Source organism: Apodemus sylvaticus, chromosome 8 (assembly GCF_947179515.1).
Source record: "Apodemus sylvaticus chromosome 8, mApoSyl1.1, whole genome shotgun sequence".
In the NCBI taxonomy this organism is placed as follows: Eukaryota; Metazoa; Chordata; class Mammalia; order Rodentia; family Muridae; genus Apodemus; species Apodemus sylvaticus.
The window spans coordinates 3,567,033-3,582,593 of record NC_067479.1 but is presented as its reverse complement, the minus strand read 5'-3'; the positions used below and the strand labels follow the sequence as shown (position 1 = coordinate 3,582,593).

The 15,561-nt window shown below is 50.5% G+C and overlaps 2 protein-coding genes across 4 annotated transcripts in view; one reads left to right on the top strand and one right to left on the bottom strand.

The window, feature by feature from the left end:
- Positions 1 to 1,826, top strand: part of Farp1 (FERM, ARH/RhoGEF and pleckstrin domain protein 1) — a 236,827-nt gene extending 235,001 nt beyond the window's left edge. For all 3 annotated transcript variants that reach the window (XM_052190621.1, XM_052190622.1, XM_052190620.1), the window contains exon 27: positions 372 to 1,826. In XM_052190621.1, coding sequence (XP_052046581.1) covers positions 372 to 453 — 82 coding nt within the window. In that variant the 3' untranslated portion in view covers positions 454 to 1,826. The remainder of the gene's footprint in view (positions 1 to 371) is intronic.
- Positions 1,827 to 4,328: 2,502 nt separating this feature from the next.
- Stk24 (serine/threonine kinase 24) overlaps positions 4,329 to 15,561 on the bottom strand; it is a 98,897-nt gene continuing 87,664 nt past the window's right edge. Inside the window, exons 6-11 of the mRNA XM_052190619.1 lie at positions 13,034 to 13,219; positions 10,424 to 10,569; positions 9,927 to 10,050; positions 9,059 to 9,127; positions 7,635 to 7,771; positions 4,329 to 5,370 (exon numbers count right to left, since the gene is read on the bottom strand). Coding sequence (XP_052046579.1) covers positions 5,334 to 5,370; positions 7,635 to 7,771; positions 9,059 to 9,127; positions 9,927 to 10,050; positions 10,424 to 10,569; positions 13,034 to 13,219 — 699 coding nt within the window. The 3' untranslated portion in view covers positions 4,329 to 5,333. The remainder of the gene's footprint in view (positions 5,371 to 7,634; positions 7,772 to 9,058; positions 9,128 to 9,926; positions 10,051 to 10,423; positions 10,570 to 13,033; positions 13,220 to 15,561) is intronic.

Here is a 15,561-nt window from a genome sequence, read left to right as displayed (position 1 = left end):
TAGTACTAGTAACACCTTTAACTGTGACGGCCAGCAGCGTGCAGACTCCGCATGTTCCAGACCCACCGCGGCCCTGGTTTCTTGCAAATGTACAAGATGGGCCGGTCACGTGGGACGGGAAGTTCTGGGAATCCACCCCTTACAATGTCTTTGGAACTGCCTGCCGCACATGAAACGTGCAGACGGTTCCCAAACATTAGTCCCCCCAAAAACGATTTCAGGGACCCCTCTGCTCAAGCAACAGGTCATCTCTGATGAGCTCCTGTCGTCTTTGGAAGTAACGACCAATGGTGTCAAGTTTGCCGTAAACCAGGTATGGGCATACAAAGTCACCCGGTGCTTATTTATGTCCCTTCCTCGAATCATTTTAGGTGGATGGAAGTAATCCGAAGTGCCACCAGCTCCTCCTCCCGGGCCCACATCCCAAGTCACAAAGAATCTCACCTGTACTGACGGCTGGACACGCCCACTGGCTGTGCCAGCCATGGCTGCTTTCCTGGAGGCTATAACGAAGCCCGGCGACACCCACCCCCGTGTGAACACTGAAGATCTGCAGGGGCTCTCACCCTCCGCCCTTCACAGGCCCAGCTCCAAACATCGTCTTCTCCAGCACTAATCTCTGGACAGCCTTTCCTCCAGGCCTAGGGGGTGTGAGGCTTACCTTGCCGTTCTCCAGGGGCGCTTCAGCTTGTGCCAGTATTGACACATTGTCTTCAAGAGTGCCAAATGACAGTCTTCACCCTGCAGGGCAGCCAGCGCAGGGCCACGCAGCCAGTCACCGTGTCACAGAGGACACGGCGAGTGAGCTTTTCACCTTCAAACTGCTGGTTTCCAAACGGATTTTTCCAGTGTTCACATAACACACAGCGCAGTCTTTAAGTAAATGAGATCATTTTGGATTTCATTCCCCCCCTCCCCAGTCTTTCTACTTTTATAATAGGACAATCATAGGACTCACTTTTCTCAAATAAGCAATTTGTGGAGTACTCCATTCCACAAAAAGGGTTGGGCTCCAGCGAGACCCTGGCCGCCACACCCTCTCTCGGTGGAAGTTGACCAAACTGTTTGTTACAAAAATGTAGTGGGGTTGTTTTCTGTGGAGAAGCAGATACCCAGTGCAATACGTGGGCGTCACCGCCCTGTGCGTGGCGTGTACAGTGGGGGCTCTGAAGCCGTGTTGTTTTGCTGTTGCTTCACAAGCATGAGAAGCTGTATGTCGTTGACTGGGGCCATTTGTGCTGTTACATTGTGGGGCATTGAGGGAGCTTCTTGGAAGAAGCACCGTATGTATGGTACTGGTACCTAGTCCTGGTGATTGGCCCCGATTCCCCGCAAGGCCGTGGTTTGGTCTAAACCTGCACATTCTCTAGTAGTATCTATTGTGCCTGTCTCCAAGTCTTTCTCTTTTTATACTCATTCCTTCTGGGCATGGGGTACAGACAGGATGACGGCCCACATCCTGGACAGACTCCTCTGGGGGACCTGGCTGCCAAACACTACCTGAGCCTCCCAGTGGGAAAATGTTTGCCTGTTCTCCAGGGTGGCTGGGTGGCGGCCATTCCCTTCATGCATAGAGCCTCTCTAATGCAAGGCGGCCAGGTCGGCAGTTCCCTCTCCCTGTGCCCTACACCCCAGTGAGGGCCTTCTTACCTGAAAACAGACCCGCCCACATTGAGGGGTTGCGTTGGTGTCAGAGATTCACAGGTTAAGGAGTAAGACTGTCTATCATTTGCCTTACAATGTACCAGATGGTTCTAAGTACTAACAAAAGGGAATAAAAATACCTCACGCCACGATCCAGCACAAGCAAGTCTGAGGCAAAACCACTACCTGTGTCTTCTCTTTGTGGGGGTGGGGCAGAGGGTGGGGCTTGGTGGAGGGGAGGGGCACTGTTTCTGAGGAAGTGCAGTGCTGTCACACACTGATTGGTAAAGGCAGGCCCACCCCAGTGAGAAGGCCAGACAGGTCTTGAAGCTCCCCAGACACTGCCACCATCACCACGCACCCAAGTGTTGGGAACAGGCTCCCTGAGTCACCAAATTCCACAGGGCTGAAGATGACTTCTTCCTTAGGCAGAATAAGTACAAGCTCCCCCTGGGACTGGACTCCCAGATAGCCGCAGAGAGAGTGACTAGTGCACAGCAGAGCTGCCGGAGGAAACACACGACACAGCATCAGCTTTCCAGAGCTTTATTGACCAAGCACGACAGCTGCGTGCTCAGGAATCCACCTTCATTGCCATATTTTGTAGCAGAAACACAGAAGCCAGGTTTTTAAAGAAATATAATGCATATACGATTACAGGTTTTGTAAAAGAAGACACCACATACAGAACTAGGAGCTGTGGCAAGGAACTCAACAAGCAACCCCAACCCCCAGGAAGGAGCCCACCGTCTTCCAGTCAGCACAGGTGGTTCCACATCACAGGGTGCTATCTATGGGACAGCAATATCGGGGAGGGGGAAGGCATCATTGAGCCAACATGTAGGGCACACCTGCATCTCGGCACTGATTCGGCACTGACTTACTCAGGACAATCTGTCTATGAGCCAGAGCTCAGCAGTCGGCGCTCGGCCTGCTCGCTGCTCTCTGAGGCACTCAGTTTTCCCAGCCTGGTGGCGTGGTTGCCGTGAGCTGTGGACACTATGCTGTGAAGGGACATCTGGGTGATGCTGAGCCTGCCCACAGTAGCCTGTGATATGAAACAGGTACCAGTGCTGCTCCAAGATAGGCCCTGCTCTGAATAAAGGTCTAGCGGTGAACACACAAATACAGCTTGCTGAGCTAAAGGAAACGTCCACAGAACATCTAATTATTTTGTGCTACAGTGTAACAACACAGAAGAGACTATAACCTGGCAATCCACTTTAAAACCGTCAGCCCCACATCCGCAGCAAGGTTTCCAACAAACTCCCAAAGACCATCTGTTGCTTTCACAGGAGCTGGGAACCCGAGCCTTGTGGTCTACTGCGTGTACACAGAGGACCGGCTACATTCACCTCGAATAGCTTATGCTTAATTAGCATCTAGTCCTCTCAGCAGCTCAGCCACAATGTTACATTGTTACAAACGGATGGCAGGGCTGGCACAGGAAGCCAGGAAGGAACCGGCCCAGCACACACAGGTCCTGACTCACGTACCGGCGCTAGAAAGAGAAAAGCCAGTTGGCTTTACTACCGTCTCACTACCCACTTGCCAAACTGACGAGCTCTCTCCACTAGAAATGCCTGTGGCCAAGGGACACTCTTCAAGTCAACAGCACTCTGCAGAACAGGTTCATTTGGTGACTTTCCTGCAACAACCTTTGGTTTATACATCAAGCCTCGTACAGAAAAACACCACAGCACTCCAGAGCAGAGTACTCTAGAAACACAAAATATTCTCAAACTATTGTTCCAGGTAGCATACTTGGTATAAAATAACACTGTACTGGGGCCAGAGTGATGGCTCAGCAGTTAAGATCACAGGCTGTTCTTGCACAACCTGCAGATCCAGTTCCCAGCACCCACAGGGCAGCTCACCTGTACCCACAGGTCCCGAGATTGGGATCTCATACCCTCTTCTGGTCTTTGGCGGAACTGCACACATGACCCATAGACTCAATTTAAAACAAAAAATAAAAGAGAAGCAAAACACAATAGTCTTTATTTCCCCTAGCCAAAATGTATCCTTTGATGAGATTATTACTCCAGCCCAAATCTACTACTTCTAGTAGACTATCATAATTTAATAATCTAAAACCCTAGACCCCCGCTTAATAAATCTAAGCCACTGACTCACGCCTGACATGTCTAGCCTTGGCCTGCCTTCCTGTAACACTACGCACCAGCACAAGGCCAAGCTGATGTCACCAAGTTCACCCAAAGTTCCTGCTCCAAAAACCCTTTCTCAAGACCTAACACTCCAAAAGGGGGACAGTAATTAGCATCGGCAAATACACACACAACACAGGTCCTAGTGAGACCAGCAAGACCTGCTCTGAGAACCGGGGATTCCCACCCTGCCAAGGGATGCCCTGCAGTGTGAAGAGCTGGAGCCCAGGGCTGACAGGACCAGCAGACCCAGTCCCTCGGGCAGAGCTAAAACCATCCCCAGCAAGAGCTTCAACAGTTTCACAAAGCCACAGCATCAGTTGTAACTCAGGGACCAATCACACAAATTGCATAGGGAGATAACCTGGACATTTGGCTTTTTGACATCTGGGCACTTTCCCCTGGAGTCTTTCCACATGTCTCAGCATACACACGCTTCCTCAAGCAACACATGTGCAGAGCAGATGCCCCATCTGCTCCGTGGAGCCATGTTTCAAGAATAGTATGCAAAATGAGTGAGTTATAAAATTTATTTGTGTGAGCATTCAGACACTTGGAGGTGAAGAAGATGATATGCAGGCTGTACTACAAGACTCGATGGAAAGATGCCGGACAGGACATCTGGGACAGACACGGCGGCACAAGCCGACCTAGGTTAGATGAGAGCGTTTCATCCAGAAGAAACTTAAAAGAATAATTTAAAGCTCTGTGAGACAAGATATGTTCCAATTGAAAACACTAAGAAACAGTACCATGGATGGAGAAGGAAATCTTCTAAGTGTACCAATATGGGCGTGGGGGGAACGAGAGGGGAGCCTGCATCTGCTGAGGTACAAACGGGAGTGTTCCATGAGGGGCGGGGTTAATTATTATTAATGACAGACCCTGTAAATACAAAATAAAATCCAAATCACTGGTCACAAGATTCAAAATTTACATGTAATAAAGGCAAGGCAATAGACTCAAGTTCTGGCCTGTCAAATATTTACTCCACAGACATTATCTACAGAAGCACTTGGCCAATGTGTACACAGTGATCCTTACGCACGCCAAAAGGGTTTCTGTAAAAATGACGCTATATACAATCTGTACACCGATCCACCAGAGCGACTCTCCGTCTCCCGGGGGAGGAGCTATCGATATGAAGCGGGATACCTGAGGTTGCGTGTCTTCAATTGCCTTAAAACAATCCAAATATACATTTCAGGGTTTGATTTTTGTGTGTGTGTGTTTAAAGATACTTTCTTTGAATATGTGCACTATGATTAAAATTAACAACAATAAAAAAATAAAATAATCGCTTGAAGGAGAAGGCCCTCCCCCACCCTATCAGAAAAACTCCATCTGACTGTGGCACGACGAGGCTGTCCCTGGACAGGTGCCGGCTACGGGATGGCGGGAGGGCAGGCGGGCAGGCGGGCCCCTCCATGACACTTCGCAGAGTCGGCAAAGGTTCTCGTTGACTTTTAAAAAGAAGGAAGATGAAGAAGAAAGGAAAACCCAACCGGGTGCCACGGGCCTTCAGTGCGCTGAGGCTCCCCCGCCGCTCAGAGAATATCTAGGGAAAAGCAGAGGTCAGTAAGCGATATCTCTGAGAACCGAAACATGACTCTACGGAAGCGTCACAGTCTTAGACAGCATGCCGGAAGAAGAAGAATGAGAAGGTTAACTATTCTACGAGAGTTCATAAGGGCTCTGGATTTAACTAAAAAAACTCACAGTGCTTGGAAACCAAGCCTCAGTAGCCTGTCTGGATAAGGGGTGTCATGGGGATAGCAAGTCACACCTAGGACCACTTTGCTTTGTGATTGTGGTGTGTGTGTGTGTGTTGTATGTTGAGTCTGCACTTGTATGTACAGGTGTGTGCAACCATGTGAACACTGGGACAAGGCTGACTCTGGGGGGGTCTTACTCTATCATGTTCTCCCCTACTTTCCAGGCAGTATCTCGTACTGACTGCACAGGGATTGCCGTTCTGGTGGGCCTCACTGGCCAGCAACCCTCCAGGACCTACCCACGTCTCCACAAAATCACCACCCTTACCCCATGCTGGGATTATACACACGTGCCACCACACAGCCTTGTTGTGGGTGTTGGGATCTACTCTCAGGTCTTCCTGCTTGTACAGAAAGCACCTTATCCTCTGATCCCTCCCCAGCCTAGGATCTATTTTTAAAAACTAGTGGTGACCAAGGACACAGCAAGAGCTCAGGGACATATCCACACCAGGTTGGGTCCAAACTCAGCAATTCTTAGGGGCAGCAATATATGTCTGCAGCCCAGACGAGCTACTTGGAAGCAGTATTCAAAACCATGGCCCAAAGGAGGGGCCTATGCGCCTGCAGGAACACTTTGCACATAACATCAGAAGCATCATCACAACCACAGGACTATGCAATTTCTTGTTTTCAAAAATAAATAAATAAATAAATAATCTCCCCTGTCCTGCTTCTGAATGCTCCATGGAATGAACACTGAGCCCAAGGACATATGTAAAGAAGCTCATCTCAAATGCTGCACCCAGACTTCCTTTGCGATGTACTGAACATACTCAAACGAGTCTGTAGGATCCTCTCAGCAGCACACTCGAGACACGGCACCCAGGACACCAACGTAAGAGCAGCAAAGGACTCATTATGTGCTGAGTGGCTTCTGTGAGAGGACGCGCTGTCCTCACGGAAGGATCCCAAAGCCATTCAGACTCAGACAGAGACGCCCTGCAAATGCCTCAGACAGAAGTGACTTCTGAAGAGACTAACACGGCTCCCCTGGGGTGGTGATTTTGTGGAGACGTGGGTAGGTCTGGAGGGTTGCTGGCCAGTGAGGCCAAGCACATGGAGGCCAAGGCCGGCTGCCAACAGGCTTTACTGGGGGTGGGAGGTTATTGGGGGAAGGGGGGGTCAGGTGCTTTCCACAGGCCTCATGCCCTGAGTTAGATCCTTGGATTCAAAAAGGGCAGGAGAGAGCCAATTGCTGGGAACTGTCCTTGGACCTCTGACCACAGCAAGCACACATGCACACACACACCACAGAAAAAAGGGACACCTTAGTGTTCCCAGCAGAAAACAGAAGGCAGGATAATAAACACACGCTGCTTCTGGGTGTGGTTCTATTTTGCTTGTGTCAAACTTTTTAAAATGGAAATCAGATGCCACTAGGAGGAAATACAAAGTTATCTCAAGTTAGGGAAATCAGAGATCTGCTGGGATTGGCTTTTGTGCTGTATTTTCCTTCACTCTGTAATGTGTTGTTGCCTTTAAGATTTAAATCAAGGCGATCTTAAAATGATATCGTCTCCTCCTTCACTGTCCTCAAGACTGGGGGCAACAAATAAACCATCTTTATTTTTTATCCCAAACAGCAATAGCCATTCTACATGGAGGCTATGCTGCTAGAGCCACCAGGGTGGAGACAGGAGCTACCTATCTCCCAGACCACAGACTACCTATCTCCAGAGGAGAAGCTTCCAGAAAAGGCTCTTGCCATGGCCCAGGGTCCACTACACCAAAGCCCCTGGCATCTGAGCATGGTCTCGGGTAGACTGAGGCTCTCTGCTTGTTAGACTGCTGCATGTATGTGTTTTAAAGCACCTTGGCAGGAGCTACAAATACAAAGCTCTGTGGTCCTTTCCAGACTCCATTCTCCCATTTGTACAATTCAGAGCAAGCCTTCTCCCTCAGGGGCTTTACTCCCAAGGGACAACAGAACAAGAATGAAAGCCCAAGAGATACACCACGCTGCAGCCTGCGACAGCCTGCGACAGTCATGCCAGCACCACCGGGCTCCCCTCCTGCAACCCAGCCCCAGCCCAGGGCCAGTCACCTCTGCAGCCGCTGCACGAGCTGCGCCACCATGGTGTCGGAGATCCCGGGACAGGCCTCTTCGGCCAAGTAGATGGCCCCCCGCAGCTCTTCCAGTGACCCCAAGTTCCCTCCGCGTGCCTGGCTCTTCTCTTTCAGCTGGAAAGGCACACAGAGCAGTGTCACGCGCGCGCACACAGACCTGGGCAGCAGCCTTACTCCAGGAAGAGACAAACAGGCCCTGCCAACTCCACCGTGCCAGGCTGACAGGGGCCCAGGCATGAGCTCTGTGGCTCACGAGTCACTCTGTGTCCTCATCTTCTGTCTCTGTGAACAGTACACACAGGGTGACTCCTCCAGACCAGAACACAGGCGAGTAACTGCACACCTTCACACAGAGTGTGATGAACACCCCGCTTTCTCTTCCTTGTGCAGCCTCTGCTCACCCCTGAAAGTGTCATCAATGCCTACCGCACACAACTCTGGTGTCACTCGGTAGACACAGGGTGGGTCACCAAAGCTTTGCTCCTGATAGTTATGGGCTGGGTGTAAACTTCAGGCACGTAGCCTTTGAGGTCAAGAGTGCTGTCAAACCTTCTCACGCAGACGTGGCGACCCTGAGCCCTGGGACTCTGCAGCACACTGCTCTGCTCTCATGAGTCACAACTGTGACTTAAGGCACCTCCCAGGCATGAAGACCAACTTCAAATCTTTTCCCTGAATGTACCCATAACCGTGGAATATTCCAGGTTATCTCCTGCTTCCATTTGTTAACAAACATTTTTTAGAAGATTTGGTCCCACAGGGTGTTTAACCTAAGGGCTTTCCTTGTCCTGTCTCTGAGGGACACATGGAGGGACTGGCCAAGGCAGAGAGGCCACAGAAGCAGAGCACTCCCTGACACTCCAAGCACAGGATCTGAAGACTAGTCTGCAATCTGCCACTCACCTGCCACCAACCTGACCTGTCCCTGGGTGTCTCAAGGCAGAAGCAAAGACAAGACAGGAGAACCAGGGCCCTCTGTTTCTCTGGGACTGTGCTAAACCAGTGAGCTGCACGTCACTAATGTTTGCTGAGCTCTGATGATTATCCAAAGCGAAGGGTGCTGAACACCCTATTATCCCTAACCACAGGGAACACGGGGGTGGGGGGTGGGGAGGTAGGAGGGTAGCAAAACAAAAATGGAGATTCTCCCTTTGGTTTTCTGGGACTTCATTTCCAGTGGATTTGAAGTGGCTACTGAGGAATGATTTCAACAGTTTAGCCCAGCAATAACCTACACAGCTTTCGCTAGTCACCCGCCTGGCTTATGGAAAGGCAGGGCCCAGGACCGGAGGTCACCATGGTTTTATTGCCCCTGACGTACTGACAGCCACCACAGAAGGGCAGCCCTGGTCCCCTCTTCCTCCCTTTCTCCCCTCCCAAGAATGGCAGCAGGGATCTTACCTCCGCAAACAGAGGAGAAATGATTGTGGATAAACACTGAGAGAAAGGCCTCTTTGGGATGTCTTTCATCTTGGGGAAGGAAAGAGAAGGAGGCTGTTAGAAACAGGCAACACTGCAGTAGGCAGGACTTCTACTGAGCATGACTGGACTCTCCACCTCCCCCTGAGGAAACGACTTCTGTTCACTATCTCTGAGTGAGACTCTCTACAAAGGGCGCCACCCATGTAGCTGTGAACCCACTGCAAGATGCCAGGAGTGAGCTCCTTGGGCACAGACACACGGCTCTGCAGGTTTTGCTGAAGAAACCCCAGAAAGCTGAAGCCGGGTACTCCGTATGGCCACAGTGAGGGGCCCAACTCCTCCCTCTCTGAACTAATGAGCCCCTTAGGCCTGTGCAGCCACAAATGGACACTGACAAACTCATCTTTAAAACATAGCTTTTTGTAAATTTAAGTGAAAAACCACCTCATCAACATTAAGTCTATATTAAGAACCAAAAGGAACATACCGGTCTTTATCAAGGGCCTGAAATAGAAACTCAGCAGTAAAATCAGGGTGTTGTGAGTGAGCCCAACAGCTACGTAAAGAGTTTTCACACCAGAAACTTTACATCCAAGTCCACCGTGTGGCTGAGGGCCAGGAGGACCCAGTGCTACACCCAGTGAAGGTAAACAATTCAGCACTGAGCAGGCCTGCGCCCCCACTCACCTCAGTCCTCAGATGGTCAGACAGAAATCAATTTCTAACCTGTCAATTCCCCTAGGGCAAATGCCACCAAGGAGCTGCTTTGAGGGGCACCTCGTCTGCTCTCACAGCAGGCTTACTGTGAATGGATTCCCCAGTGCCACGGCTGGTGGGCACATGGTACCTTATTTCTTTCCAAATCTGAGGGCTGAAGAGTCCCGTTCTCCAGATTCTTGGGATCTTTCTCCCGGATTGTGAAGATCCAGTCCCCAGAGTCGCTGCCTCCAGAGGCCTGGCCATCTGTCTCCCTTGGAATAGAAACCCCACCAAGTTCACCAACAGGGGCCAGGCCAGGGGCTGCACTGCCCGGGGCTGGACCAATGATCCCCAGCCCCCGGCCCGCCCATGCCACGCTTCTCCTAAGGATTCACATGCCACTCCACTATTAGTCTCTCTTCATGCCACGCTTCTCCTAAGGATTCACATGCCACTCCACTATTAGTCTCTCTTGGGCCTCAGTGACTCCGCAGTTTCCGCCTTCTGGCCATGGCTCTCTTTGGCACCCCCATCCCCTAGATACACCCCATCTCAGCCACAGCAACACACACAAAAGCCCACCACCCCAGAAAAGCAGGGCCCAACTCTCTGCCGCAGGCATGGAGAGCCCAACAGACAACTTACACATCAGAGTCCTCCGAGCTGGAGTCCTCGTGGCTCTGCTCCGCCTTCCACCTCTTGTACCTGTCGATGAGCTCCGTCAAGTAGGACGTTTTCTTTGCATTGCGGATTATGAATTTGTGCTTCAATAACTCCTTAGCAGTGGGTCTCTGGAAATCACACGTCAAAATGATCGTGAGAGGAAGTTTCTTCTAAACCCCACGCGAACAGACAAGACTTCTGGGTTAAAATGCCAGATCGTCGCATCACGAAGTAGCCCTGGCTTCTGCTTTGAGCCCGGCCCTCACTCAGGCTTGCTGGAGAAGTCATCGTTCCCTTGCCCAAGAACACGGCACAGGGAAATGGGAAACAAAGACTGAAGCACCCCGCCAGAGCAGTTCACCAAAGCAAGAGAGCGCCACAAAGACCTTCGTGAGTACTGTCGGAGAGAGCTCATCTTGCTTTTTCTTGGTGGACTGACTGGTTTTGCATCAGCTTGACACAGATTGGAGTTATCACAGAGAAAGGAGCTTCAGTTGGGGAAGTGCCTCCATGAGATCCAGCTGTGGGGCACTTTCTCAATTAGTGATCAAGGGTGAGGGGGCTTGTCAGTGGGGCTATCCCCGAGCTGGTAGTCTGGGGTTCTATAACTAAACCCAGTTTAGTTTCTGGGCTAAACTGTTGAAAGCAAGCTGAGCAAGCCAGGGGAAGCAAGCCAGTAAGTAGCATCCCTCCATGGCCTCTGCATCAGCTCCTGCTTCCTGACCTGCTTGAGTTCCAGTCCTGACTTCCTTTGGTGATGAATAGCAGTGTGGAAGGTGTAAGCTCAATAAACCCTTTCCTCCCCAACTGGCTTCTTGGTCATGATGTGACCTTTGTGCAGGACTAGAAACCCTGACTGAGACACTTGGTTTCTCATGGTAAGTGCTGGTTAAGGGGGTACACATTCTTTACGATCTCCTACAGTGTTAGGGGAATACCCTAAACTGAGTTCACAGATTAGACTCATCTAAGAAGAGGTTGAGGCAGGAGTCAGGCCAGACCTGACTGTCTCCTGGCTCTCGCCTGGGTTCCCTCAGTCACCAGCACTCCCAACTTAGGAAACAATAGGTCCATGAGGCTGTCCCCACACTGGTGACTGGGACCAACAGCTTGATCCCCACCCAGGCATGGCACAATGCCAACCAAATGGCATATTGAGAGCTGAAGCCAGCGGCTTCCCCATCTTACTCCCCAAGACACGGAGTGGCCCAATCAGGGACAGAAAGCAAAGACACAGAGAAGTCGGGCAGGCAGGCACAGCACAGCCGCTTGCTCCATAGAGTCAAGAACAGCAGTTTCTTCTGACGGAAATCTCTGAGAGCCCAGGTGGCCCCCATGCTCCCCCTAACCACCACCCCATCTTTTGTCTGTGACACCCCAAGCACTCTCAGCTTTGCAGCCTTACACCTGTAGGTCCTAGGGGGTAAGCCAAGGTAGAGAGGTGCATGGTGGGAATAAGGCAGTGCCGCACGTGCTTAGAAGATGTGTGTGTATGTGGGTCGCTCTTCCAGTGCACTGTGCGGCACCATAATGCAACAACCAAACACCTGGACTGGCATGCAAGACCACACCCACCACCTGCCCTGTAACCAAATACTGACCTGCTGACCTTAACCAGCAGCCCCTGGTGGAGCTGAGACACTGCTGCCTGTCCTTTCTAATCCCTTTGCCAGAACGGGCTCCTATCGGGAACCATATGACGCCCCTGTGAAATTCATCTTCTCTCACCGTTTTCAGACCAGAGCTAATGAGTAGGTATTACCTACCCATAGGCATTCTTCGGGTTCAGTGAAGCCCTTGGCACAGCTAAATCCGCTCAAAAAACCCAAAACAAAGCTAGGGCATGGAGTGCTACCTGTGACAAAACACACAGGCCGCCTTCAAAGAAGAGCCCCAATTCTCAGAGAAAACACAGAGCAGCTAGGGCTGTGGGCTTTGCCACCACTGAGCAAACACAGAAGAAAAAGCAGGGTGGCAGCGGTGGGCGGGGCGGCGGAGGTGGGCGGCTTGCACGAGCCCTGAGTGTCTGTTTCCCAGCCAAGGACAACTAGAAACAGAACATTTGTTTCCTTTATTGACTCTACCCCTGCTACTACTGAAGAAGCCCGATCTCTCTCTATAAATACTAAAACTGATGATCCCACCTATAATACTAAGTAGAATATTCTTCAGGCTCAATGAGGTACGGGGATGCAAGAAAATCTAAGATAAAATAATTACATTTTAAATCCCTGAAAGGCAAGAGGACCAACAGCAGCCACAAAGAGCGAGTGTCCGTAATTAAAGAAATGGGGCAGCGATGGTGCCCAAAACTCAGGAGGCAGAAGCAGGCAGATCTCTGTGAGTTCAAGGCCAGTCTGGTCTACAGAGAGAGTTCTAGGAAAGCCAGGGCTTCAGAGAAACCCTGTCTCGAAAGCAAAGAAAGAAAGAGGGTTGGGGGGAGGGAGAGAGGGAGGGAGGGAGGAAGGAAGGAAGGGAGGGAGGGAGGGAGATCATTTGCCAAGCCTGGAGAGATCAGGCTGGCGGCAGCTAGCACAAGCCCAACAGAAGACATTCAGACAGAGCCGAGCCCCCAGAAGGGGACGCACTCACAAAGCTCGGCTCCTTATTCAGGCACGCCTCCACGAACTCCTTGAGGGGTTTGCTGTAGTTCCCTTCCAAGGTGGGAGGGTTGTTCTTTGGGATGAGGAATAACACCTTCATGGGGTGCAGCTCAGAATGTGGTGGCTCTCCTTTGGCCAGTTCTATCGCTGTGATGCCGAGCGACCAGATGTCTGCCTGCAAGGACAAAAGCATCTTAAAGACATGGAGCAAGAGCACTTCAGACATGCACAAGGGAGGAGGGGAAATACGCTTCCATCTCAGGTTCTGACAAAGACCATTATTCTGAACTAAGAAAAACAAGCACCCACCCCATAATGTTAACACAAAAAACAAATGAGCAGATTTTATGTAGCAAATACTACATACAAATACAATAAATATGTCTACAGTAGCGATTCAGCCTGGCCTCCTCTATGGTAGGCAGCTTGCCTGTGTCAGTGTGCTGGGTGGAGTCTCTCCAGCAGCAGCAGCAGCAGCAGCAGCAGCAGCAGCAGCAGCAGCAGCAGCACATGAGCAGGAGGAACTCCACCCCTTGAGCAGCACCTGGTACCACACGCTGCTGTTCAGACCTAGTGTTGCCCTCATCTCCAACAGTAGCACTATAAATGGGGTCTCGCGACACTAGACAAATAGCTTTCCCTTAGCCCTGTCCCCTTGATTTTCATGAGGAGGCAGTTACAAGGGTGTATGAAGGGACTACATACATTACCACTGTGCCCAGAACTTAAAGCATTTTTGTTTTGTTTGATGGCGTTTACAGTGCTGGGAACCGAACCTAGGGCTCACATTATCAGTGCTAGAGAATGTTTATTATAAAAACGGTCAAACACACAGACATGCACAACATTAATATAATCATACATATAGCACACAACGGTAATTGTTGCTATCCCTTCCATACAAACTTTGTTAAGCATAGTGACCTGTAATCACAGCATTCAAGAGACAGAGGCAGGAGGATGGCCACAAGTTTGTGGTCAGCTTAAGCTATATACACAACAAAATACTAGAGCTAAACATACAGCAGGATCCTGTCTCAAAAAAAAAAAGAGGTGACAGACAGACAGAAGCTATCTTGACACCTGCCAGCCCCTGTCCCCCCCTCCAGTACTTCGATATGTCCGCCAAACGGGACTTGCTTCCACCCTGACACTAAAATTAGCAATACTAGTAGTAGAATACTGAACTTGGGGCTTTCCCAGGTCGTGTGCATAGCAGCTCTGCTACCAGAATGAGCAAGGAAAAAGAAAAAAAAGAAAAAAAAAAAAGAGTACTTCCAACTTCCAGTGAGTTTAATCAAGGAGTATCTACAATTCTTTAATATCAAGTAATACCTGAGCCTTTCCAAATGCTTAGAAACCATAAAACTTTCCATAGCTGCTTTATCTGAATTAGGATCCAAAGTCCACATGTCCCAAATAATGGCTAGGCTGCCCAAGGCCCTTTAATCAGTAAGAGTCTCTATTGCTAATTTCCCTTTAAGAATGAGGTCTCAAGTCGTTATTCTGCGTGTCATTTCCCTGGTCCTGGTTGGCTTTCTATCAACTAGACAAACTGGAGGGAGAACCTCAATGGAGAACACGCCCATCACACTGACTAGGCAGCAAGCCTATGAGACATTTTTTTCCTGATTAATGATTGATGACAGACCATTGTGGATAGAGCCATCACCCCTGACAGGTGGCCCTGGTGTGTGAGACAGCAAACTAGGCCATCCAGGAAGAACCAGCCAGCAAGGGGTATCCTCCTATGGTCTCTGCTACAGTCCCTATCTCCAGGTTCCTGGCCTGACTTCATGACGGACTGTACATTTTAAGGTGAATTAACCCTGTCCTCCCCAAGCAGTCTGTGGTTGCTATAGCTACCACAGTACTAAAGCCCTCACTAAGTACCTCTGATATCTGATGTGTTTCTCTCTCAGTGTGTTCCTAGCCTAAGGTCCTGCAGATTCTGACTTGAGACTCAGACAGGCTCAGTACTAGGACAGCCCTGATTTCCATTGCCCAAGCCTTTGTGTCTGTCACCTCCGTGTACGGTACGTTCCTTAAATGCTCACTGTATAAAAGGAACGCAAGTCTCAGGGCAGCTTTACAGCAAGGAGGGCCGTCAGGAGCTCAAACCCAATGAAACACGACAAAAAAGACTGGCAAAGGAGACGTGGGGACAGGGTGGAGAGCAGCACCTGCTCCTGTCACTGCACCGCAAACTCGTCACCAGTCCAGGCCTTACTGCACAGGCCGTGAGAGAGGCCTAGGCAGGGACCACGAGACCAGGACAATCTCCCGCCTTTACCTAGAGTACTTCGCTTGCCATTCTCCTTGTGAGCACCAGAAATCCCTGCCACAGTGCTCAGTCAGTGCCATGAAGGTGGCAAGAGGAAGGGGGAGAGCCACACAGGAGGCAGGAGGACCGAGGCGGGCCTGACTCTCACATGCTCCCTCTGTAGTCCTCACGACTACCAGTACCTACTCCCAAGCCCTCAGGCAGAACACGTCCCACCATGCGTCCACGTGGCC